The sequence below is a fragment of the Mya arenaria genome, chromosome 11 (assembly GCF_026914265.1).
Source record: "Mya arenaria isolate MELC-2E11 chromosome 11, ASM2691426v1".
Lineage (NCBI taxonomy): Eukaryota > Metazoa > Mollusca > Bivalvia > Myida > Myidae > Mya > Mya arenaria.
In genome coordinates, this window is record NC_069132.1 from 4,954,177 (window position 1) to 4,981,989 (window position 27,813).

The window sequence follows — 27,813 nt, forward strand, 5'->3', positions numbered from 1 at the left end:
ATGTCCAAACACATCCCAGTAACAATTACTCCCTCAAATGTATTTTATTTATGTGCATAGCTTCAATATTACACAATTATCACAAATATTTCCATGTTCCAAGAAAATACAAGCCAACTTATAGATATTCATCTTAAAACAACCGAATTTTATTCATTTTTAATCCATGTAAGCAGACGCTTATTAAAACATTTCCAATATTATTCAATTATCACCCCAAACATTTCTTGAACATATGTCGCATCATAACTGTTTTAAACAAAGGGCAATTCCTGTTCCTTTATATAATCAACTGTTGGTGAAAACATTGAATCTAACATGGATTACTGTATTTTTTCAGTGAAAATTATCTGACACTGCAGGCTGGGACATGTCAAAGTTTGTCCTATCTTAATCTTTATTCTCTGCGGGATTGCTTGGAGTCATTGGGCAGATCATAATACAGAAAGTTTAACACTTGAATTGTGTGTTTTACTGTTTAAATTAACATCAACAACATGTAGCAATCTGGATTTAAATGTGGCTTCACAAAATATGAACAGGATAAACATGACAAAAATTAATGTATAGATGTAAGTGAACATTTGTTGCTAGTGTACTGTATGATTTTAGGTCATCATTGGTATGCTTCCATGTTTTTTACCTTTTTTCAATGAAAACCAATGTGATGGCAATCATTATTTTATTAGTATAAGTTACAGTCATGAAATATATTGACAGTATTAACTGTAGCAAGTAGCCTAACAGAACTTCTTTAAATCAATTTAAAAAGTTAAGTTCTACCACCTTAAGAAAGTTATTATTTATAAGTGATAGAAATATGAACATATGAACACATTCCAACCTCATAAGAATTTGAATTTGCAACCATTGTGGCATGAAAATCAACATCACAACAGTTGAAGTATTTTAATTGGTGGTGATGGCTTATTTTTGTCACTATAAAAAGTTTTTTAAGAGTACATATGTGCACTTGTCAGATTAAGTGAACAAGGGGAAAGTGAACCCTTTGAACGGACAATGTGAACCATCTACATGTTACATAGGGAAATTATCACAATAAAGTCTGGCCACTTTATAATATTTCGGCGGTTATGTTTGTCCTGAAATGGTTGAAAAGTGGTTCACCTAGGAAGTGGTTCACTTCGTCCTTCAACCCATCCATGCAATGCAGAATGTATGTATTTCTTTAGACCTTGCCGTCAAGGATAACCCGTGAAAGTGCAAGCACTTATTTTCAACAGGGTCCTTTGTTTTTGCTGAAGGGACAGCACGCTGAAGAGACAGTGGTGGGATACAAGGAAGTCCGGGTGCGATACCCTAGCTCTTTTTCGAAGAGACCTCCTGGTTCTTTTACGTGCTCAGCGTAAAGCACCGATACACTGGGTACAACTTTCCTGGGTTAAACCAGTACTGAGTACACCACTTTTCCAAGCACTACCCTTTAAATGCCGAGCGCCAGGCAACGGAGCCACTTGCACCAACTTTTAACGTCTTTTGGTATGAAGCGGCCAGGGATCGAACCCACGACCTCCAGCTCCGTAGGCGGAAGCTTAACCACTAGGCCACGGAGACGGTTTAAATCTTACCTGAAAGTTGCTTTTCGTTACGAATAATGATATGTTTTTTAAAGTTGATTACGTTGTTTGATATTTAAGTAATATTTGATTGACATAATTATCCAGGAATACCATGGTATAAAAATTTTCCTGTAGTGAAATTGATGTTGAAATGTGTTAGATGATAGTGTAAGTTATTAAGATGCACACACAATGAAAGCTTCAGATTAGTCTCCTCCTGCTGTTATTAAAACTGATTTATAAATGATAATCATAATTTCCTTTCATGTGTATATTGAAATGTATACAAATATATAGTCTGTATATTTGGTTCTGTTGATAGGAACTTATAGTCCTCCAAAAAAACTAGCAGTGTAAAGATCTCTAACACAGCAACCTTAAGTATCTTATAAAGAGTACTTATGAAGCACTGGAAACATACAGCAGTGTTGAATAATAGTGGTCATGTTATTTTAACACTGAGTCCAAAATAATTGTTTATATTTTCAGATGAATGTTGATTTACATCCTATATGAGACAAACTAGCAATGGATGACAGAGTTCACCGCCTATCTGAGAATCTAGAGGTACAGTATAACAGTATTGTAGATTCGTTTTCAAATCAGAATTGTTACAAGTAGTACTGTATTAAAAAGCGTGCAGACAAATCACAAAGATATTCCATATATGCATGCTGCTTCTTGCACAGAAGGCTTTACCATTTGGTACAAAACAGTTACTTTATATATAACTTGCTTGCACTTCGCATTCAATAGGGCATTATTTCAAAAACTCTTACAGTGGATACAGGAATAATGACTTTTTAAAGATGCACTCTTACTCCCAAATAAGATTTACCACAATTAGTACAATTGTTTCAATATACCATAAAGGATGAATACATGTTGAAAACAATGGCTCTTATGAAGGGCACTTAGTTTAATTTGGAAGAAAGATGTAGAAAACACAGTATTTCTACCTTTTGAGACAATAGTAGATCACAGTAATTCATTTAGCACTCACCAATCATTTAATATTTTTGCGTTATCAGCTATAAAATACCAGTTACAATCTTGTTATCAGTAATTAATATTTTGCATAAACACATTATTCAGTAAATAGTAAAAGGTATATCACTCAAAACTTATGTTTGTTATTCAAGTGTATGTATTGATTTTGAATAAGAGTGTCACTTTAAAAGAATGCCTTGGATTGTCATATATATCATAACCATGTGTATTCAGTAAATCACTTAGTGGCATAGACTTATGTACACATAACTTAAATCTTAAATGAATGCATTTGGCTGATGCACAATGATTATTTTACTTCAAGTATAATAGGTCATCAGGAAAAAAAATTCCTCTTATTATTGACTAATCTAAAAATATATCATTATAAAATATAAATGTACATCAATAAAAGTGTGTTTAAATTCAGTCATATAAATGTTACAGACACTTAGTTTCTAAATTATGTTCTAAATTATGTGTTTAAGTTTTTTCCTAGAATCTAAGTCTGTTTATCACACGGAATGTATCTTTTTCACAAACCATCAACACAGATAATGGTTATACTTCTATACATGTATTATATCAGAATCATGCTGTATGAATGCAGGAGGGTAAGTGCGAATGTTCCATGAAGTACACTAGTGTTTAGGAAATTTGCAAGCTAGCTTACCTGCTTTCCTACAGCATTGTAAAAAATGGAATCAATCCTTATATTTACATTTAAATAACTTTCATTACGATTTAAATTAGCAAAATATTCTGCAGCTGAGTGACAGTATCAGTAATTTATTATTAAAAGGGTTATTGACAATAAATGAATGTAGAAATTTAAAAGAATAGCCAGTAACTGTGACATCATTTAGAAATTGGTTGATTGATGAAGTTTTTTTTTCTAAAATAATGTTTTTACCGGTGAAGAAAAAAGCTTTGTTAATGTTGTACATGTAATATGTTTGAATCTTCGAATCTTGGCCATTACGTGTGTTAATGGCCATTACATGTGTTAATGCAGTTCACACTTGAAACATATTTTACAGTGTGTAAAATTGTCTAGCTTAATAATAGTTATATAATTATCAATCATACAAACAATAAATAAAACTATTTTACAACAACATTCTCAGCCTTACTAGTTTCTTTACATGTATGAAGTATTTGATTACTTCTTGTTGGTTACAAAGTTTAACAGTTTCTGACTTACATAACTTAATAGTATTATTTTCAATTTACATGTATCAGTTATGTGCATATTGCGTGCAAATGGAATTATTAGGAATCATTTGGAAAATATTCAAAAAGTCACATATTAGATTTATATCCATATAGTTTGTTTAAGGCAGTCTGTTGTAATCTGCCCATTTGCCGATCAATTTTACAACCATCTGATAATACCCCAATATTTGGCAGTAACCATCAGCCTGTGACACCTCATAAAACTTGAAAAGACACAAAAATTTAATGATTAAACTCTTTGTAAAATTTTATCAACTTTATAACCAATATTTTATGCTTGTTTAATAAATTATATGAAGCAAGACTGTTGCTGTGTTGTTCACCCGAAGAAATTTTGAGTTATCAAGATGTAAATCTTGAAATTTAAGTCCGCAGTTTGCTGGGTGTGAAGTGTTTTGCACCGTCGGGTCCCAAAATTTGATTTTATATGATGTATATTGAAGTATTTGTATCACTTTGGACAAAGAACATGTACTAGTATTGGTATGATATCTTAAAGGCGCACAATATAGGTCGATGCCATTTTTTTTTTATTTGGATGCATTTTCATTTGCTTTTTTTTGAAAGACAGTGTTGAATTTGTGGGCTTATGTTTATTTTGACCATTATTTCCTGCTTTGATATGCTTTTCTTTACAGGAATGTCCAAAAATTCAATTTACTCTTAGTCTATTTATCATATTTGAAATCACTCAGATAGGAAAGAGGTGCTATCGATTCATTAATCTCTCATTCCCTTTACTTTCATTTATCAGAGGGTAGACCCATTGAAAGGTCTACTTGTCAGAAATCAATTGCCAAATATTTACCATGCCCTCTAAATGTTGGTGAATAGTATGTAGGCTAAACTCACTGACAGAAAAATCTGAGCAATTTAATTCAATTAAATTGTTGAATATCCTGTTTATGTTTATAAATATGTGCTTGTATGCATATATATCTAAAGTGGTAAAATATTTTTAAAAATATTTTGCAAACATGTTCATTAAATAGGTAAACACTCATATTTTCTTCAATGTTTTGTCATGGTAAAATCTTTGTTTAGGATTTATGTTATTATAAATGTATTTATATATTTACCGAGTACTTCATGAGTGCATATTTTTCTATTTACAAATATTTATATCTCTGTTACATTTTTTCACCAGATTAAATTCTAATCTGTATTGGAAATGTAATTTCAATTATTTTGTGGTTAACAATTATTATTATGGGTATTACCTTGTTGTCCTTTTGGGTTTGTAAAGTGAGTGTACACTCAATCATCTTTTTAACAGCTACAGAAACATGTTTGCTACATACACTTGCAGTTTCCCTTGTGAAGGAAATATCCAATTCCTTTAGCATCAATTGTTTGTTCTTTCATTCAAAATAGCTCCCGTATAAGAACTTTGAGATGCTTAACTTGATGTTGAGACTTGACTGTTGTGGGAATTGATGCTTAGCTTCTTATTATGTTAAAATTAAGCTTAATATAATCATAATGTTTATATTGTTCAAAATTTCTGATTTTTTACTGATGAGTCTTAAATGCATCTCTGAAACCTGTTATATGGATTTGAAAATTGCAGAATATAATGTCATTTGGAATTTTTATTGATTTAAAAACACTCTAATCAGGATGGGTCATTTATGTATATATATTGGATGGGATAGTGACTGTGAGTTGTTAAAATGATTTGATTGCTTAGTAGTTATAATTGGATAATTATTGACCAATCAAGACATTTTGGATAACTTTGACAAAACTGAAAAACAATTCAGCTTCTGGTCTTACAAAGACCTCTTTGCATTGTAATCTCACATTTAACTCTTTTTGCCATGCCATGTGTTTATGTAATTGTAACAATGATGAGCTGTACATGTTCAAGTTCACAATTGGTTTATATATATACATGTTGAATTAATCATGTGTTTGATCCATTCACAGGGTACGACCCGTAACCTGAAGTCCTTGGATCGCATGTTGGATCAGTACCGGGACGTGGGCCACGATCACAGGCATAACGTTGAAAGGGTACGCTTCAAATGGACTCTCTCAGAGATTTAATTTTGTCAACAATTGCAAAATTTGTGTGAATTTAATCATTTTATTAATTTGTTTGAATAAACATAAATTTGCAGCAGGTAGACACATGCTTAAACTGAAGTTGTTTAATGTCAAGCTTTAACCATCCAATTTTTGCAGTACTTAAATGCTTATCTACAAAACGAAATATCTTCTGCCACATTTTTTAAATATAATATAAACAATGAATATTCTTGCAATGAAATATTTCAAATATATAAAACGATGACTATAAAAATAAGGAATGAGAAATTAGATATGTTTTCTTAAATTTAATTATCAGTTTCAGTCCATAGAATGTAACTTTGTGCTTTTATTTTTCAACCTGTTTACTAATATTCTAATTTGTGCACCAAATCACTGCAAAATAGAACTAAAATTCTTAATCACAAAATTGTTATTAAACAGTCTTTGTATATTGTGATAATTTTGATTGTGTTTCCATAGTTACGGGATGACATTGGTCGTACCCACCAACAGATCCGGGATGAGAGACTCCGAGACTACGGGGTACTTTCCCTTATTCTAGTATTTTTGTACAAAGAACTACATGAATATTGCAATTCACTTTTTATGCACGCATTAAGCTTTAAAAATGATTATCTAACTGCATGCTTTAATACCAGTTCATAGCTTTTTTTGGTAATGGGTATTCACTCTCTAAGTATTCATGCATATGTTTGAACACAGTTAAAAGCTGGCAGACTTATAACATTGGATTATATTTATTTGTAAGATATTAATATCATTATCTCACTTTCATTTTTCAGAGTGACAGTGAGTATGAAGTTTCGTCTCCTATATCTCGTCGTCGCCGTAAGCCACGGAAGTCAACTGTGCGATTTGCAGATGATATGAACCGCTCATTACACGAGCTGCACCATGCGGTGCGAGACCTAGGCAGTGATCACCTCAACCTTGAAACGTCCTTCAACCGGGAGGTTGACCGCAGAGATGGGTACGTAAAGATAATACATTGAAAAGCAACTTCTTAACACAGTAGATTTTTGCGGTCTTTCTCTTTACAAATTTTAGATGTTTACTTTGCTAAAATTGAAGAAATGGACACATGATTAACATTGAAAAATATCACTAATTATATAATTATCTAGGTTTTATATTCTTGACCTGATCGATTTGTGAAAATTTGCAAATATTAAATTCAACTGTACCAGATTAATTTTGTGATTGTAAAAAAATGTTATTTTTATTCTTCTTGCAGAATTTAAAAAAATCACAAAATGAATCTGGTTTATAACTGTTTTTAACCTATTTAATGTTGCATAGTTTATACTAGATTGCATTTTACCAGTATAATTGTATCTCTATAGATCCTATAAGACATTATTTTGCGCAAAAATGTATGCTATATTCTGACGTTATCAACGTTGACGTCGTTTGATGTTGACGTCATTTCCTGTTCATTCCCGGAACAACCTGTTTTCAACCGTCTAAGGATTATTTAGATTTCAATCATAAATAAGTGAGAATAGAAGATAAATGTTTGTGTGTACCATTTAAAGCAATCATTTATCTTTGAAAAAATAAAATCTGTTTCTATCATCTGTTGTTTACATTTTGCATCCAAAATGGCCGCTGTCACATGTTGTATTTGACCTAAATACAACCTTTTTTCGACCATGACCTTAAACTATATTTAACAACAAAAGTTTGTGCACAGCATTTTCATATAAATTTGTATAACTTGTTTTAACAGTGTAAAATATTTTATTTTATAAAAAAGTAATAAAATGTTTACATATTTGTCATACCGTCACTTTATAGCTACTTATCACCACAAGAGGGGCAAAAGAAAGCATCACCCCTTCTAATGGCTTTCATATGGGTATAAAATAATAATTTCACCCATCATGAACCCTGGTATCACTGGACCAACTCTGAATGAGCCTCATATGACCTGCCTAGGCTGCAATATGTATAATTTGAGAGCCCAATTATAATTCAATATAGTTACATGTAGATAAATTTCATAAATTTTAGAAAAAGCAATATACCATATTTTGATGCGCTTTGAAAGTTGTACACTATACTTAGAAAACAATAGGGCATAGGTTTTAGGCTCTGGTAGATATGTAAAATCTGGCAGACATAAACAACATGATTTTAAAGAAGTATTTTACACCTGAAATCATTCTGAATGAAGGGTTTAATTTGGCATTAATTAAAAATGACTAATTTGTGTTGTTTCAAGTCTTCTTTTTAACACTATCATTCCCATTCTTGTCAAATGAGTTTTTCTGACAATTCTACTGTTCTGGTTAGCAATTGGAGCTTATTTTGACAGGAAGTGACACAAAATAGAAGTGTTTTACCTATCTTTAGGGGGTGGTCGAAAACAGGTTGTGGTCGAAAATAGGTTTTTCTGGGATACATACAACCTGATGAAGGCCGAATGGCTGAAACGTTATTTCATAAATAAGTTATTTGTGTTGAAGTTGGACTTCTTTAATTATCACCAATTAATTCTAGGTAATTCTTTCTGCAGGTATGACATGGACACCAAAAGAAAGATCCGGGAAATTTCAGATGATCTGAAGAGATTTTCTTCAAGTGATCCGGTAAGATATTTGGGCTGAAAAATAACATGTATTTTGCTAGGGATATTTACTGTCTATGGTTTTGGTATGCACTATTTAAAAGGATTGATGCATTTTTGTTTTCATTGAAATATTGAACACTTGCATTGCATTTCAGCTTCTTGTTTTATCGTAGAGAGGTATTAATTACTTAGGTACATATTGTAACAAAATAGATGAAAAAAATATGCGATGCATTTCAATCAATAGATAAAATGTCTACATCAAGTAATCATATGTTTGTTTAAAAGGCGATACTTTCAAGTCTTGCTATTTTAATTTTATTTGGGAAATACTTGTAATATCATCATGCTAAAGTCATAAATACACTATACACTACACGAAACAGTATGTCTTGTGGAAAGTAGTTTTTCATTGTACATGCTAAAGACACAACTTAGTTCTGGTACATGTCTTTTGGGAAGAGAATCTAAAGGACTGCAGCATCTACATGTATGTCAAGTGTAATTCTTTCAAATACAGATTGGATAGATATTCTAAATGTCTTCAAAGCAAATGATAGCACTTGTTACTTAAAATCTGACTGTGATATCTTTATTTATGTTGAGTTGCTTACTATATAACAATTTGGATTAGTAAATATATAAAGAAGTAAATTCACATGGGATTTGCATGTGTCTGCATGTGGCATAAGGTGATGTGTTGTGTGGTGTGATACAGGTGGCCGAGCGCGTGGAGCGACGACTCCGGTTTATCCAGTCAGATATGGATATGGACCGAGCTGTTACAGGGAGATACGAGGAACTCTCCAATCTATCCATGGAACTCAGAAGTGTACTATATTTAGAATGTTCATTTTGGTTTAGTGATATTTAAATAAAAAATTATTATATTATTAATCTGGCATTGTTTAATTTCCAAGTATTATACAATAAATGTCAATGTCTTTGAGAGTAGGCTAAATTGACCGTACTTAAAACTGAAGACTTATGGTAGTGCGAAAACTTGTTTGTTGAAGTATATGAAAGGTCTTTTCGTAAGAACTCTATTGTTCAATTTTGTCTTTTCTGTCTTTAAATTTTCATTTTGTAATTGATCAACACCAAACAAATTTATAAACAAAAAGTTTATGATTGTTATTTGTGAATGACAGAAATGATATAAAACATTATATCTATCAACAAATTGAGTGTGATTGCACCTTACTTTCTGTGAGTTATGGATGGCACCCATGCACATGTTTGTGTGGCACATTTCAGGCGTTACAACAGCAACAGGCTCAGAGCCAGCAGGCGGCTGCTGAGGAGAGGATCCGCGCATCTTTGCTGGCATCAGATCCTCACAAACACAGGGTATGGTCAACGACAGGGGTGGAGAAATGAACTAGGGGTGGGGGTTTGTGCACTGAGGGACTGAGGTCACATTGCAAATTTGCGTTAACTTGTTTTAAAAATTCTGATATTTTTTGTAAGAAATACATTGTGACATTTATGTGAAGGCAATGTATGTGTTATTTTTATATTAATGAAATTGAAGAAGTTTACACTAGAAAAACCTATTTTGCTGTTACTGTTTTATTGGTACTCTTTTACCATAATGAATTTATTTTGCTAGTGAATAAATCTATCTATCTATAACATACCATGAATGTGTACATTGTATATCTTTTTTATTGAAGTGAGTAAAATATTAGGTTTAATCTCATAATTGTTTGGTTCAATTGATTGCCATTTTAAACATCAGTCTAGTAAAAAGGTATCTAATAAAATCGAGAAACACTTTCTGGTTACCAAGAATGTTTCTGATGTAATTATAGCTGGAGGCTGACGTGGATGACATGAGAAGAAAACTTGACATGGCCGAGGGCTCCAAATCTGCGCTCCAGTCACAGGTAGCAATTGGAAATTCTCATACATCATGTGATCTGATTTAGGATGGTTAATCAGGGGATGCTCATATGTGGATTGAAATTCCAGGCATACCAAAAACTAGGCATTTTAGGCATGTTTTACCATTTCTCTTGTAATTTGTACATGTGTTCTTCCCTCTCTAGGTTTATTTACAATACCAGTCACATGCAATTTTACTCTCTAGGTTGATGATTTACGTAACCAATTACGTCAGCTGGATACAGATCGGTCACGGATGAAGTCCCACATGGAGGAGGCAAGGATAGAAGAGGAGCTGCGGGAACGGCGGAAACGTAGATCAAGTACGTTACCCACTTTTGTGGAAGGTTGATTTAAGATTATAGTTGTCCCTCCGTTTTATATTGATGTACTGTTTTATTTACTAAGTCTAAAATAAATAACTTTATAAGATTTCATTCAAAAATATTATACAACTACATTTGTACACCTTTACAAGATCTTATTTGAAAATCGAGATATGTATGACTTTTTACTTAAATTGAAATTGCATGATTATTGCATATGGAATAATCCAAATAACAAAAATAATGTCTGTTGATAAATAATAAAGTTTGAGGTGTTGAAAGCAGAAAGAATGTAAGTCTCATTATAATAAGAATAAGATAATTTTGGCTTTCACACTACTTCTATATATAATAATACTCATGTATGAAAGCTATGAATCACATGTTCTTTTGAACTCTTCAGTGGAGGAGGATCAGAAGAGGAGCCTTGAGCGCGAGTTGTTGGAGCTTAGACAGCAGATGTCCCGCTCGGTTGGCGTTACCTCGGAGACGGAGGAACTGCGAAGGAACCTTGAGAAGTCTGAGAGGCAAAGGGTTCAGCTCTCTGATCATATAGAGGTGAGTTGAGGCAATGTTTTATTTTCATGCTTCAATGCTTCAATGCTTCTCTAGAACTTGAACCATAAAATTAAGATTACAAGCATAGATTTATGCAAACATAAATGAAAAAGTGCATTCTTCTGATGAGCATGTTTAAGAATAATGCATTCTATGGAGAAACATTGATTATAGGAATTGGGATACAGACCAACATGAATTGCAGGTTGGGTGATGTTTTGGTTTTGACAACTAACATACATTTTAGCTAAATTGTGAATGCATCTAAAACATTATATAAATCCCTCAAGAGTTTCATTGGTATGACCAGAAGAGGTAAGTGGAGGGTTGAGTGGTCAAGTGGTTGAACTTCCCTGATGAGGATAAAGCCCTCACCCTTTTGGGTGAGAAGCAAAAATCTTCACAACAATAGTGAATACCACTCTCACCCTTCCTTTCATGCATTATTTAAATTAAGTAGATGATGGTAACTTTCTTCATTTGAATCAGCATAAAATGCAAGAAATAAAGATGAACTTAACAAATAACAATTATCCTTTTATGGCTTTGTAATAAGCTCAGAATTACCTTTTGTTTGCAGACAATTACCAAAGACTTGGAAAACAGGGAAAAGCAGACAGCAAAACTGATCAATGAATTAAGGGTATGACAGATAAATGTGAGGACGCAGAAAGACACAAGAACCACTTGTTGGTACAGGTGGAGGACACAGCTGCCAAACTGCGGGATAGCAGTAGGGAACTGGACAAGGCCCTCACGGAACTCAGGAATACGCAGCTCGCTCTTGCCGATGCTGAGAAGAAAAGGGACGAGTTCAAGGGTCGGGCCCAGGAAACAGTCAGACAGTTAGTACTCACTATTGTATTTGTTCTATTATTTTCACAGGGTCAAGTTGAAATTTTAATACCCTAAGAGCTACTTTAGTACAATATAGTACATGAAAAAGAATGGCTGCCAATGCAATATTTACAGCAGAATATCATGAAATTGATTAGAGAATTAACATTAGTGTGCTTAATGTGCCCATACCAAGGAATGTAAAAATTACACAAACTTTCTTGTGTATTTGTTTAGATGGAAAATGAAGGTGAAGCAGCTTGAGCGTGAGCTTGACCGGCACAAACATGGGAACCAGCAGATGATGGGGCGCAACGAACAGCTCATCAAGGAGATGGAGGCCGTACGCCAGCATGGACACGCCTTCGGTATACAGCTAGAAAACATGCGCAGGGAACTCGGTGATGCTCTGGTGAGTAACAAAGACTATTTGTTATGTACGCCTTCAGTCACATGGCATATTTGTGTTACACTCCTATAGCATACAACTTGAGATCACCTGTTATGAGCAGTTTACAACACCAAAATTAAAAACATTGCACCTCATTGACGAATAGAAACATGTATACGAAATGACTATGTTTCGATGATAAGGATTGTATATAGCTTCAATGTATAAGGATAAATATATATAGATGCTTGCTGAGTAACATGCCCCATGTCTTGTTCTGTGTCCAGTTTCTGCCTATGCTTGTGTTTCAACCTTAAAATACCTGCCTAGTTTCTGATTATGTATCAATTTTTTCCAACTTATTCTAAAAATGCGCTAGAAGTTTGGTTTTACAATAAGCTGAAAACAAAAGTGTACAACTGTCCATTTTTCCCCCACCAGGCTGTACGTGCAGCTCAGGATGAGCAGATTAGGCTCAAGGATGTGGAGATAAATGAGCTGAAGTCTCTTCGTATGGATCTTGACCGTGAACTCCGGGATACCAGGACTGTGGCAGACAGGGTATGTACACTGTAGTGCAGTTTATGCTCCTTTATTTTGATTTCATTGTGAAGATATCTGTATGCTGATCAAATCTCTGTAAAGACTGTTTCCTTGCTAGAAACTACATGTAGTACCATACTCGTTCCCAGTATGTTTCCCTGGTGAAGTTCAAAAACCCTTCTAGAGAGGCGGACACCTTTTTATATAGTAAATGTTACAATGGTCATGCTATACTGACTTGAATGTCATTGAACTTTGCTGAAGGTGGTAAAATTGCTGGAATATGGTGCTATACTTTTCAATCAAGTATTTGTGTCCATTTGCCCGATAAGTTAATGAAAGCATAAGGTTTCAATGAAAACCACAAAATGTTAAAGGGTACAAGAGTTTTATTAGCTCATGTGATTTTCACAGTTCATAAAAAGTTTAGGTATTATAATAAATTATCATAACCTTGGTGTCTTCGCCAGCGAGATTGTTAGCATTGTTGTAAATAGCTTTAACCATGGATGTAACAATAAAAAGATTAAGATTTTCACATGAGGGACTTGTTTGTTTGTAGCTGGAGAATGAGTTACACTCGGCTCAGCAGCGAGTTGCCCAGGTTACAGAGGATAAGAACCGAATAGAGGATCGTCTGTCATCTGTGGAGGCCGCACACTGTCTGGCACAGGACCAGGCCGCTCAACTACAGGTAGGGGCATATGGTGCCGTGGGTTGGTGCGGGTAATCTGCACAGTCATAGGGAACTAGGCTAATATTAACGCAAGAGTGGGGTTGTATTCAATATAACACAGAATTCATTCAGTGTGTTGGTCAATTGATATTATAGAAAAATCAAATCACACAATATATTTAAGACGTTTATTGAATATGGCCCCTGAATACTGATGTTTAGAATAACACTGCGAAAATCAATTTTAAATGCTGGAAAAACTAATTGTAACATGACATGTTAATAGTAAAGTTTTGAGTTGTAATATATTCAATGGTTTTCACAATTCATGTTCAGGTATAAATGTAGTAGGAAATTGACCCTGCTTTGCAATTATGTGGCCTGTTACATCAAACATGTTACATCTGTAGGAATGTCATGTGACAACAAGTTTATTGGAGGAATCACTTGTCATCAATAAAACTTTGGTGTTGTAAACTTGATTCTAAAATGTAAAATGTTTCTATAAATGCTATATAATGTTAAACCATATCTATATAGAAGTATTTGTGTAGTCATTTAATGTCAAAAAGAGAATGTGTATTTGTGTTTCACAGCTTTTTGTGTGTCTCAGTGGTACTGATCAATGTTGGGTGTTTGCAATGCACTGCAGATTATACCTCGTTCCTTAATAGTATTTCAGAGCAATCACTGGCAAAGGCATTAAATGCTAACAAAGCTGCAGCTTTGATATAATTAAAGGCAATCTTTTTTGAAAAAAATGTAATTATTATTGCAAACTTTTTTTTCAAGATTTTGATTTTGAAGCTGCAGTTTTATTTGTAACAAAGAAAACCAAATCCATTGCCGTTTCTGTAGCTATGGTAATGGTAGCACTTGCTAAGATAGCAGATGTCAGTGTATGTCCGTCTGTTCTTGCAGCAAGAGTTTAAGGATCTAAGCTCCACAAAGGCACACATAGCGGCCGAACTGTCGGAAGCCAACGGGAAGATACATGTAGGTCCTTGCCTAACAACTGTACTGTTCTCCTTACTCATACTCATTTTGTTTTGTACCCTTCCATAGAGAGCTAACCCCTAGTTGTAACTTGTTACTGAGAGTTATGTAGTCAAGGTCTTGCCTGTGTTTATGAAAACTGAGACAAGTTGCGAAGGAGAAAGACCTTTGGAGAGGACGGCTAATAGCACCAATGGAAAAAATCCAAAAGAGCTTTTTAAAAAAAATGGTTTTAATTAATTATCCAATAGGAAAATATCTCCCAAAACTCCATATATTTTTAACAGTGCTTTATTCTTGGAGAATTTTGATGCATGAAAGCTTTCCGAAAGAGCACTCTCCTCCAGGCAGGGGAACTCGGGAGGACAGGGGTAACAAACTGCCGCATTAGAGTTGGCTAAAAATTGCTGTCCAACTACCTGCTTATGCAACACACATCCCAGGTGTCTTGAGTTCATACCAATACTCATATCAATTTATTTTATCTGGATTGTGTAGAAAGCTAACAGCTTAATTTAAACACTCTGAGTGTCGATGTGAGAGGTCACAAGATCTCTTGAGCAAGACACTGAGCCATCCTGACCCTAAAAATTCCCCAAAAAGTCTGGACCAGGTATCTCTCAGGAAGTCATGTGAATGAAAGACAGTGACCATATTGATCACATGAAACAAACTTAATTTAGAGCAGGCATATGCTCATCTGGCATACTCTCAGTAACAAGTGTTTGAAGTTTGGACTTTTAATAATACAAAACAATCCATTATACTAACTGTTGTTGTGATTAACATTCTTTCAGACGAACGGCATTTCGGTAGGTTCACAATGAAATGAATCCCTGTACATCTGTAGTTAGATTAGGCCAGGGACGATCAGAATGTGATGTGGATCGGCATGTTCATATAAATTCCTTCCATAGTAATTACAATATATTTTAGTTTGCAGAAATTAGTTAAAAATATCTTTAGATAAAACATTATATCTTAATGACAGAATTTTTCTTTTACCTTAAAGTTTGCCTAAAATTTCTGCACTGTAGTACTAAGTATTAATATTCAATAGAAATATGAGTTGAAATAGTATATATAGCAATTTGCATAGGAAAATGATGATACAGGGTACTGGCGCTTGTTTTTTTCATTTGTGGCTTCCTTATTCGGTAAATTTTGTATATGCATTGTGTGGATTCTGTTAATTACCTTAATGCATGAATATAACATGTTTTGGCAATTATGAGTGGAAAATATAGGCCTAACAAATAATGTCTTTTTCAGCTTTTTTCTATCTTTTATATATCTTACTTTCTCGTTACCTATATTGTTTTTGGTAATAGTGTTGAATCCATAATTCATTGACAAAACTTTTTTCACATATAACATGCACAGAGTGTTTTATAAACCTAATACATCTTTTAATACGAGCTAGTTATAGATAAGATAATTATGTCAGATAAACTGAATATCTGCACTGTTCTAGCTTAATTAAATAAAAATTTGTAGATCATTAATTAATTATAATCTGAGCTGTCTATGCAAGATTATCATATTCATATGTTCCAACGCTGCGTGTTTTAGGATCTGCGTCAGAGCTACATGGAGATCCAGCACCGGGAACGGGCAGCACGCGAAGAAATCAAACTCTTCACCAACAAGCTGCATGAGGAACGAGAAAACTCCAGAAATGCTGTTGAGACCCTGAAAAGGGAGCTGAATGAATCTAAGGTAACGGGTCCTTTTCATTAAAGATTCTTATTTGTTTCTCCAAAAAATGAAATCTGCAGTTATGTCATAAATGGCAAAAGTTTGTATATTAACTTTGTTATCAAGTTTTATACTGATCACATGTACTGGTATGAGTTTAATATAAGTCAGTATATGATAATTTGTGTAATTAAAAAACAATATGCACAAAGTTGTTTATAAATGCTTAGGTCTAAACTTTGAAATTTAGAGGGACATTTTGAAGTTCTTGTGTTATTTAACTTCTTAATATCCACCCCCTGACCCTGTTTACTGTCAGACAATTGTGTTTGCTGTCATAAATGTTTGTGGTAAATACTGGGACAATTGTGAGGTTGAAATCTTATAAATGGTTTAATCCCTGAATGATCTCCTCTTTCCACTGACAGTTAGAAAGTGGTTACCCCAACAATAATTGATATAATAAGTTAATAACAGAAGTTTAAAATCTAGGTAACTTGTATCTTTTGTCTTGTGACGTTGCATGTTTGTTTGGCTTTACCTCTTGTACCTGTAAATAAAATTAAAGTCTGATCTTTGGCTACCGGGCTTGGCCCTGTAGTGTTATTGTTTCATTACTAAGCCTGGCTTGTTCGTGTGTTCAGGTACGGGAGGCCCACATGTTACAGGACCTTCAGAGGAAGCTGAAGAAGGACAAGGCTGAGTATGAGGCTGCCATACAAGCTCTTAAGGTAATGTAGAGATCATCCCTTCAAACAAGTCAATTGAGCACTCTGTTTGGTACATTAGCCTACGCGACTGAGTCAGTTTATATATTGTACATGATGTCAGACTTGCAAAGGTTTCAACTATAAATTATAACTGTGTTTTCTCTCCCTTTGAATAATTTGTACATGTTATACATCAGCTATAACCTATGCATATAGGTACTCTAACTTCAGTCTGTACACTATGCCAAAGTCTGAGGCTTGTATACGGTAATCTATTTTGACCGAAAAGAAATTGCCTTGCCTGATAGGCTTGTATTAAAGAGGGCATTGTAAAGTTTAAACTATAAGAGCCTTAGTTTTATTCAGGATAATGCATTTGATTTATTTTTCAGTTCAAATGGGTATGTGTTTAAAAAACTAATTGCGCAAATTGTTGGCTTTTTTGAATGAAATATTATTCTGTGACTGGCTAAATTTACAGACACCTAGAAGCATATGGACTCCCACATGGAGACAGAATGTATTTCTGTATTACTGATTGAAATTTGATCACCTTTGTAGAAAGCAAGCAGAGAAAAAACTGCACATTATAGTTTTACACAGCTCAATTTGGCTGTAGTATGAGAACATATAAAAAGATGTGGAGTACAGCAAGTAAAACATTGTTTGTACCAAATTCTAATAGCCTGATACTTTTAACTAAAAAGGAACTTCACAACAGCAGTAACTGCTCATTGTATAGTGTCTTATATATAAAGAAATGAGTTTGTTTAGAAAAGATGATTCAGTAAAAATGTGTTGATTGGCTCAAGTATACTTTATTCAAAACTTGTATAATCCTGGTTTTCATCATTTGTTCAGTATTTGCCATACCATACAATTTCAGCTGTTTCCTACAATATAAAAGTTATTTTAATTGTCATTGTTTAAAAAAATAACAATACATGTATTAATAATTCTTTAGTGATTTAAAAGTATGAATAATTTTTGTTTAGGAATGTTTAAAAGGAGTTTGAATATTGCAATTTTTTCAATGTAAATCTGTCAATTCTATTTTTAGTCCTTATAAATTTATAATGATATCTTTTTAGATGGAGCTGTCGGAAGACAAATCTAGTCTGAAGATTTCCAAGCGGAATGAGGAGAAGTACAGAAAGGAGGCAGAGATATTACAGCAGGGCATGAACAGGTGGGTGGTGAAATGTTGTATCAGTGCATTAATCAGGGGGTTGGGAAATTGATGTAGCAGGGCATGAACAGGTGGGTGGTGAAATGTTGTATCAGTGCATTAATCAGGGAGTTGGGAAATTGATGTAGCAGGGCATGAACAGGTGGGTGGGGAAATGTTGTATCAGTGCATTAATCAGGGGGTTGGGAAATTGATGTAGCAGGGCATGAACAGGTGGGTGGGGAAATGTTGTATCAGTGCATTAATCAGGGGGTTGGGAAATTGATGTAGCAGGGCATGAACAGGTGGGTGGGGAAATGTTGTATCAGTGCATTAATCAGGGAGTTGGGAAATTGATGTAGCAGGGCATGAACAGGTGGGTGGTGAAATGTTGTATCAGTGCATTAATCAGGGAGTTGGGAAATTGATGTAGCAGGGCATGAACAGGTGGGTGGGGAAATGTTGTATCAGTGCATTAATCAGGGGGTTGGGAAATTGATGTAGCAGGGCATGAACAGGTGGGTGGTGAAATGTTGTATCAGTGCATTAATCAGGGAGTTGGGAAATTGATGTAGCAGGGCATGAACAGGTGGGTGGGGAAATGTTGTATCAGTGCATTTATCAGAGGTTTGGGAAATTGATGTAGCAGGGCATGAACAGGTGGGTGGTGAAATGTTGTATCAGTGCATTAATCAGGGAGTTGGGAAATTGATGTAGCAGGGCATGAACCGGTGGGTGGGGAAATGTTGTATCAGTGCATTAATCAGGGGGTTGGGAAATTGATGTAGCAGGGCATGAACAGGTGGGTGGGGAAATGTTGTATCAGTGCATTAATCAGGGGGTTGGGAAATTGATGTAGCAGGGCATGAACAGGTGGGTGGGGAAATGTTGTATTAGTGCATTAATCAGAGGTTTGGGAAATTGATGTAGCAGGGCATGAACAGGTGGGTGGGGAAATGTTGTATCAGTGCATTAATCAGAGGTTTGGGAAATTGATGTAGCAGGGCATGAACAGGTGGGTGGGGAAATGTTGTATCAGTGCATTAATCAGTGGGTTGGGAAATTGATGTAGCAGGGCATGAACAGGTGGGTGGGGAAATGTTGTATCAGTGCATTAATCAGGGGGTTGGGAAATTGATGTAGCAGGGTATGAACAGGCGGGTGGTGAAATGTTGTATCAGTGCATTAATCAGAGGTTTGGGAAATTGATGTAGCAGGGCATGAACAGGCAGGTTGAAATGTTGTATCAGGGCATAAATAGTTAATAATAGCACAAACATATAATAAAACATAGTATCCATTATGTAACCAGTCTATTTATCTAATGCAGACTGGAAGAAGATAACCACAAGCTCCTAGGTAGACTAGAGCACACGAAGAAAGAGTATGAGTCTGTTACCCAGATGACAGAGAGTGACCTGTCCAAGGCCAAGCGTCTTGAAGATGAGCTTTTCCACCTCAATAGTGACCTTAAGAAGATGGAGAGAAGATATGAGGTAATAATGGGGATAATTAATTAGCTCGAACAGTTTTTACATTTTCAGTTAGTATAATTTGATATAATTTTAATAAACAATATGAAGTACAGGATTGAGGAGAGAGCCAATGGCCTTTACGGAAGTTTATACTAGGGATGGCAACGAGTACCCGAGTACTCGATCGAACGTCCGAGTACTCGAGTACCAAATCACTACTCGAGTATCGGGGGAAAAAAATAAAAAAAATCTATAAAAATCACCAAATACACGATTTACAGACAAAATATCAGATCTGGTTAGTTGCCAAGAGGGCAATTTACGGTCCCTCTAATCCCCGCTGTGTACACATTTGACCTCAATCAATTAGTTGACAGTTGTTGTGATAGTTGCAAACTGACAACAAAGGAACCCTATTTCAAATTAGCACTGATGTCAATTAGCGAAGTTTTGATAGCGGTACTTTCACCTACACAATTCTATTGTATACCAATTAGAGACCTTTCACCAAACAATGGACGCTAACGAGCAAAAGTGTATCGAGAATTGATTTCTTAATGGGTGTATTTTAACTATTTTTGCAATGATTATCCCAATTGATTGGTTGATATATTAAATCAAGAATTATGAATATTAATGAGGTAAACAACAATTACACAGAACGAAAAACTATCATTTAAAAAAAAATAATTGTAGAGTAAACAACTGAAGTTCGTATTGAATTTTGTTCACTATTTTTATGTATGCTATTAATTTTCGTTCATTGTAATTCTGATTGTTGTTCATTTCTGCAGTGCAAATTTGTATAAAATGAAACGCATAAGACAAATTAAAAGCCTGAAACAACATTTGTTTTCTTTTTATATCATTTTTTGTTAACATACGTAATGAAAGTTTACTTTAAAGGTGAAAATGACCAATAATACGACCAACGCACAATATACGTCATTAAAGATACATGTATACACAATCTTGTCTTTGCGAACACATAATCAATTTTTCCGAGTAATCGAGTACCCGAGTACTCGATCGAACGATTGTCCGAGTACTCGAGTATTAGTTTTACTACTCGTTGCCATCCCTAGTTTATACTGTAACGTTCTTCTTGAATGGGGATACTCATTGCCCCTGTCATTGGAGGCAAGTCAGTATTAGCTAGTTTGATACATGATGAGAATCATTATTTCAAGAGCAAACTTTGACCCTTTACCACAAAGGTTTGTTGTTTTGATTTATTCTTATTTATTGCACATCGTATTTCAGCATGATTTTTGTTGTCATAGTCTTGGTGTTAGTGTTTGAATGCTTTTAACCTTCGCCAAAATTCAAAAGCTGTTGGAGATATTCACATGAAACTTGGTAAAAATACAAAAGTCACCAGCAAAAAGGGCTACATGTGTAGCAAGGCCAACAATGTTTGATTAATAATTGTTCAGAAAAAAACACAAACATTGGCATCCCTGATCAGTGCTCTTGTTTTGAAACAGTGTACAATAGTTGCCTTGTGTACAATAGTTGCCTTGTGTACTTGTAGAACTTCTCTCAGGATATGATATCGGAGGTGGATGCCTTGATGGACGTAATGTCTACAGGATGTATTGAAAAATTCAAGGTAACAACTTACTTTGCACTCATCCATAGATTTATTTTCAAATTTGCTCAAATGCATCTATCAGAGTCACATAATTCTTAACACTGGGTCCTGAGTATAACATTGAGGTTCATGCTCATAACACTTTAAGAACGCTTGTTTCAGACTAATGGGTTTTATTATATGACCCAGGATACAAGTTAAAATGAATCACTGCTGTCATTTCTCAGTTAAGTGTAATGTAATGTACCTCTTCATGCTCAGTATCTTAAATGCTTACATTTCTTACTGCTTTACAGACTGTTAGTGCTGTCAAAGGTGCTTTGAATGGAAACCTTCTAGCTGATCTCAAGGTGAGTTATACCTATAAGTTAGATAACACTGTGTACATGGAAATAATGAATTATATCACTGTTTGGAAAAAAAAAAAATGAAAAAAAATGAGTAACAAAGATTCTTTTTTTCCAACCCAGTTTCATTGGAAAAGATACAGTTTTTGCTGGAACTTGTGCACTAAAGTGTGTGGTAATTAACGTCAAACATTGGGCATTGAAGGAAGCTAGTTTCAGGTTTCTAACGGGGGCTATGGAAAAATGTAACAGAAAAATAATTTGACATTATTTGAGGAGAAATTACATCATTTACCTGATATAAACTGTACATTGCAGTGGATGAACAATAATTATTGTTCTAAAATTCTTGTGAAAATATTAAACGTTTATACTTACTTGAATTTGGTGTATATCCACTTAATTTATTTCTATTTTATTAACAGGATCACTATGTTTGAATTGCAAGTCAGATATCATGTTGTTTTCCAGATCAAGATGAAGTGGCTGCGTAACCAGGTCCGAGAGAAGATAAAGTATGAGGAGAAACTGCGTAAAGACATCCGGGACGCGCTCACATCCAATGAGGGGGACAGGAAGTTTCTTCTCCAGGAGCTCGCAAAGCGTGAGGAGGTCCTCGACGAACTTGCCGCTGCTAAACAAGGTGGGTGGGGTAATCCTATTAACTTGATGACCTCTCCATTTTGATGAATGGGGTGGGGAAAAAATATCATGATATCATATTAGTACCCCAGAAATCAATCGTTTTGACATGGGTTTCTGAATTTGTAAATATTTTCATTTATTTATTGTTAAACAAAACAAATCATGTGTACATGTATCTGAACTTTGTAGTATATATATTCTAATGCTTAATATTCTCTGAGGAATGTATCTTTTATGTAATTGCTCTATGATGGTACAGCCACAGATGCGAATTCCCTTTATATATATAACACCTATATCATGTTTTCCTACGATCATGATGACCGTAATATTGACTGAGGACAACTATTTATGAACTGAAATATCACATTTTCAGAACTGGCACAGAGAGAAATAGAAAATCTTCAAGCTGTAGAAGTCCTAGAGGTATCTATACTTTGTTTTTCTAAGAAAGGTTTGATATACTGAGTTAAGATAGGTAATATTTCTTTTAAGTTGCAATGATGAACAAGTAACATAAGGCGATAAGCTCTGAGGCGCTTTCATAGCTTTTGTTGCATGAACATTTTAACAGTTAACATGTCATTAAGAACTATTTACCGTTATTCGACCGAACCCGAAACCCTCTGATCAGGTGATCTGGTAACAAATAGGCCATAGCTACGAAGAAATTTTATTGTACTGTTTTGATAGTTTAAGTTAAAATATGACTTTTTTATTTAGATGTTCATGTTTTTAGCAGAATAAACCTTGAGACATGGTCATAACCTTGGTGTCAATATCAGCATCTGTGTCGAAAAGATCTTGGCGAAAACTCAAAATCCGTACAGGATATTCAAATGAGGCTTTGTACACATGTTACGAGTGACAATACACACATGTTTTGCAAGGCTCTGACTTAATTTATTGTAAGTTATTCCCTTTATTAAAGACTTACAGGCGAGCGTAAGTGTTCTCTCTGCTGTGCTGGTAATTAATCCTGTCTAAATATAACGTTAAGTGTACCTTTGTATTATGATTGCCACATTGTCTTACAGAGTTTAGGTTATTTCAACAAAGAACAAAGACAACAAGTGAGGACTGTTGAGTTTTGAAACAAGTAGCTTAGACATTTGTTGATAACTGATTCATATCAGTTGAATATAACAGTGCCTTACAACTTGCTTTGTGATTTTACTAACAACCTTTTGTACTGTATGGTTTGCATGTTCATTTGATATTGAATTTTAAAAGCTGAAGTATTCTATCCAGAATCCTTTATGAAATAATGCTTGAAATGACGATTAAAATGGCTTCTTTCATGAATTAATTGTACATGAAATTAAATTATTAAGAAATGTTCTCTTCATAACAAAGTAACTAAGACTTTAACAGTTCCAAGACAAATTAAATTTCATCCTTGTTTCTAAGTTTCATTCTTTTTCCAACAACAGATGCTATGTGTAATTGTTGGAACATACTGTGTCAAATCGTAATGATTAAGAGAGGGTGGAGTTGGCGAAGAAAGTGGAGCAAATGAGCCTTTCTAAGCCATTAAGATTTTACACATTATTTACTAACTGACTTACATTTTAACTATTTTCACAAGACAGTGTACCAAGTAATGCATCATGCCTGTTAAGTTGTAATACTGCAATTCTTCACTGGTAAGCATTTTACTTATTGAAGGCCAATGGGCGATTTCATTGGCTGGAAATGTAGGTCATAATCTTAATAATGTTTCATGAGTAATATGGAGAATTGTGATTATGTGGTTGTTATATGTACATCTGTTGTTGTTGTTTTTGCTGGATGTTCATATCAAAAGCAGTGATGAGTACCTTGAAATGAATATTAAGGCCCTCTTGCCTACAACCTTCAATGTTTTTGGTCGTATGGTGGGGGGGTCAATTTTCATCGCAAAACACCTGAATTGCGTATATTTCACTCAGACTGATATTTTAGGATTTTCAGGTCTATTTTCATTCCTGGTTAGATGGTGAATATTGTTCAATATATTCCAGGACCACATTCTGGACCTGACAGATGAGCTTGAGGTTCGGAAAATACGGGAAAATGAACAGCATAAACAACATAAGATAGAGAAACATCAGATCATCACTGACATTGAGGGCATGAGGGTGAGTTAGGAAGTCAGGTTAATGTGTATTAAGGGAGTGAGGAAGTCGTATGGGGAGGGGAGTGAGTTTGAAAAACCTCAAATCATCACCAACATCAAGGGCATGCAGTAAATTAAATGAGTGCAGGTGACATGTTTTAAGGAAGTGGGGGAGTTGCTGGGGGAGGGGAGTGAGTTTGAGAAAAAACACCAAATCATCACCAATATTGAGGGCATGTGGGGAAGTAAAAGAGTGGGGTTGGCAGGTATTTAGAAAAACATTGGATGATCAGGGGAAATAGGAAGGAGCATGTTTAGGAGCTTAAATGGCAAGAGTTTTGAATGACTAGCATTTAATGGCAGGATGGTTAGTGGTTGGGGTAGATGTTTGTGTGTTGATGGGGAATGGATTTCAAACTGTTTTTAAACAGAGATAAATATCTTATGATTCAGCCTTAATTTGTACAAATTATATTATAATACAAATATTTATTCATCCTTATTTGTATCTTTATCTCTGAAACGTACCCAAACCATGTTAAATGTTGTCATGCCTTGTTTGTTTTCAGGATAAAGAAAGAGCCAGAATTGAAGAGAGATACCTCAGGTGAGCTTGGACTTCCTTCCTTTCTCATATAAACTATTTTGGTCACCCATACAAAGAAGCACATCATATTCAATTTTTAGCTTGTTTGAATTTTGAAGAAAATAATCAAGGTGTTGATATAGCCTTGATGTTGTCAGCAACGTCATCATGCAAGCCGTCTAACCTTGGCTAATGCAAAGTATGATAGATTTGAAGAAGCAGGCATCTATAATAAAGGGTCATACTTATAAAAATATAAAAAAAATACTTGTAAAATTTAAAAAAAAAAATGTTCTGCATGTGTTTTTAAGACAATACTCTGTTAAATTTGTGTCCCAGCAGGTGTGTAACAAATACCTTGTGATGTGACACATTTGTGTGACATGTTTATTACTAATTGTTAAGTCTGTAGGCATGTTTCACTACAACTGTTTATTATATGTTCAGGTTACAAGGCACCATGAGAGCTCTACAAAGTGAGATTAAAGTGGCCAATCTTAACCACCAACAGGTAATTATTCACCTCTCACACATTTTTTTTGGCAACAATTTTTTAAATATTAAGTTGTTGTTGTTTTTTATAATGATGAACAGTAGTGATACATAAGCTTTTTAGCAAAACTATTTTCTTTTTTCTTTCTTTTTTTCAAACATTGACCCATGACTTTATATCACTGAAACTTAGTTTTGCAGATCAAAAAGACCATGAAGATGTTTCATTAATAAAACATGAAGTATGACCTATACTGATCCATGTGTTTACATGTATACTTATTTTATCCATATGTGTATGCTTCAGGTGGTGGAACTAGAGAGAAACATCAACAACATTAAAAAATCCCCTGGTCGCCCGAGGTCTCGAACCCCAAACAACCGGTTGCGTACTGCCACCTCCAAGAGCCCGCACCGTCGCCCCCAAACCCCGCCCAGCCGCCTGCCAAAGGGACACAATGAATCCATCGGCCCAATGTCAATGTCGGATGAGGATTTCCAGCGAAAGTTTGCCCGCCGCAAGTCTATAGAGGACAACTGCTTATGATTCCTGGGATATTGTTGTGTTAATCCTGGTCGGTGCAGCTATTTGACCTCATGTACACAGGGAAAAAGTGACACTCGTGTAATGCATTTATTACGTTTCTAGAATTATGCATATGTACATCATATGTCTTCATCCGAGCAGTTTGGTAAAAAGTGTTGAAAAGACAAAGGAGCTCTTTAAAGTGTACACGGTTAATTACATGTTAGAGATTTACTGATTTTGTTTCTGTTGTTAGTGCATTTGTTAAGACAAAAAATGAATTTAACACATATTGCTGTTGATCTTTCTATGTGTGTATAGATGCAACATCATAGTTATGCTGTACATGTGCTATTTATAGAACTTTTACCTTGAGCATCGATCATGCACATTCCATTAAACATCCAGTAACCTTGTCAGCATGCATGTTTAAGCACAAGGTTCAACTTGAAGCATTCCATGGACAAAGACTGTAGGCATGTTGTGATATTTTAGTGTAGGTTTACAGTCTTTAGTTGAGTCCGTCCCACTCAAAGAAATGATCTGATCTTGCATGTTCAGTGTTTTGTATTAGTGTTTTAAAAGCTTTTATTATACATTTTTTTGTACAATCAGTTTTTGATTGTTTTTAAAACTCATTTGCATGAAGTAAATTATTTTTAGAGCTATTTAAACATTTTGCTTTACAACTTTTTCTCTACACATTTTTAAAAGTAACAAACTTACTGACTGTGATATTAAAATTTGTAATTATTTGAGCACTGTTATATATCGATGTTCTGTACCTGTACTTCTGCTATTGCAGATTTAGTCACTCTAGACGTGTTTTTTTCTGTGTAAAAATCTTGTTTTGTATAATAAGCACATGTGACTTAAGAGTTATTATGCCTGTGCAAACTTGGGTCTCGCACACACATAGTATGCAGACCTTTGCTTGTGGGTTGTTGTTGTTGTTGTTATTGTTCAACAGAAAATGAAAACAGAAATGGTTCATAGCTGCCAATTCCATGTATTAACATTCCTTTACGGCACTAGTGTATCACAATAATGGTTTAATTTTGTTTATTATATCTTTTTGAATTACTTCCATTTTTAGATTTTTAGGATTTTGAGTGTAATTTTAGTTTTGGGGTTAATTTTCTCTTTTATTTGTTCAGAAAATTACACTTTCAGGTACCCAGGTCGGAGTAAAGTAGTTGAGCCATCCGTTAAAACTCTATGTCTGTAAAAACGTCACAAATAGCAGTGAACAATAAATAATAAACATTTTGATGGAAAGATGAAAGTGAATTGTGAAGTATTAGTTTTCTTTGTATACGGAAGTTTTGTGATATCAAACATATAACAATTACAACTATAATAATGCATTTATATTGCATTCAAGATAAATCTCTTTTTTGGGGGACAAAGTCATTTGATTTGTACAACACAAGTTTATTTTGAATGATTTGATTGACCATCTCTCAGTTGTGTTGGCTACAAGTTGTATAGGAGTAATTTGTCATTTACTGCAGTATTTGATATATTTATCTATAATTTACCATATTTATATATTTATAAAACGTCGCTAGAATTACTGAATAAATGTCTTATATTTGACTTATTGTTCTTTACTTTAAGTTTTATTGATAAATTGAATTCCACAAGTTAATATATATTTCTTGTATGACTTTGGCATCTTCATGACACACACAGGCAGGCAGCCAATACAGGCAGGCAGCCAATACAGACAGGCAGACAATACAGACAGATAGTCAAGACCTGACAGATAAGACAGGCAGACAAAACAGGAACACAGACGAGACAGGAACACAGACAAGAAAGGCA

At 34.5% G+C, this 27,813-nt stretch overlaps 1 protein-coding gene across 1 annotated transcript; it reads left to right on the forward strand.

The window, feature by feature from the left end:
* LOC128209755 (centrosomal protein of 128 kDa-like) lies at window positions 1–27,585 on the forward strand. The gene is given in 31 exon segments (XM_052913944.1): window positions 1–18; window positions 341–572; window positions 2,070–2,147; window positions 5,736–5,822; window positions 6,321–6,383; window positions 6,644–6,831; window positions 8,380–8,452; window positions 9,152–9,265; window positions 9,691–9,783; window positions 10,248–10,322; window positions 10,526–10,643; window positions 11,050–11,204; window positions 11,785–11,845; window positions 11,848–12,049; window positions 12,279–12,453; window positions 12,874–12,993; window positions 13,538–13,669; window positions 14,573–14,647; window positions 16,220–16,366; window positions 16,990–17,076; window positions 18,147–18,244; window positions 19,554–19,719; window positions 21,233–21,310; window positions 21,589–21,642; window positions 22,111–22,282; window positions 22,661–22,710; window positions 23,322–23,357; window positions 24,288–24,404; window positions 24,952–24,989; window positions 25,416–25,479; window positions 25,768–27,585. Coding segments are annotated over 29 exon segments (3,117 nt in total). The 5' UTR covers window positions 1–18; window positions 341–572; window positions 2,070–2,108; the 3' UTR covers window positions 26,008–27,585.
* Window positions 27,586–27,813: the final 228 nt, after the last annotated feature.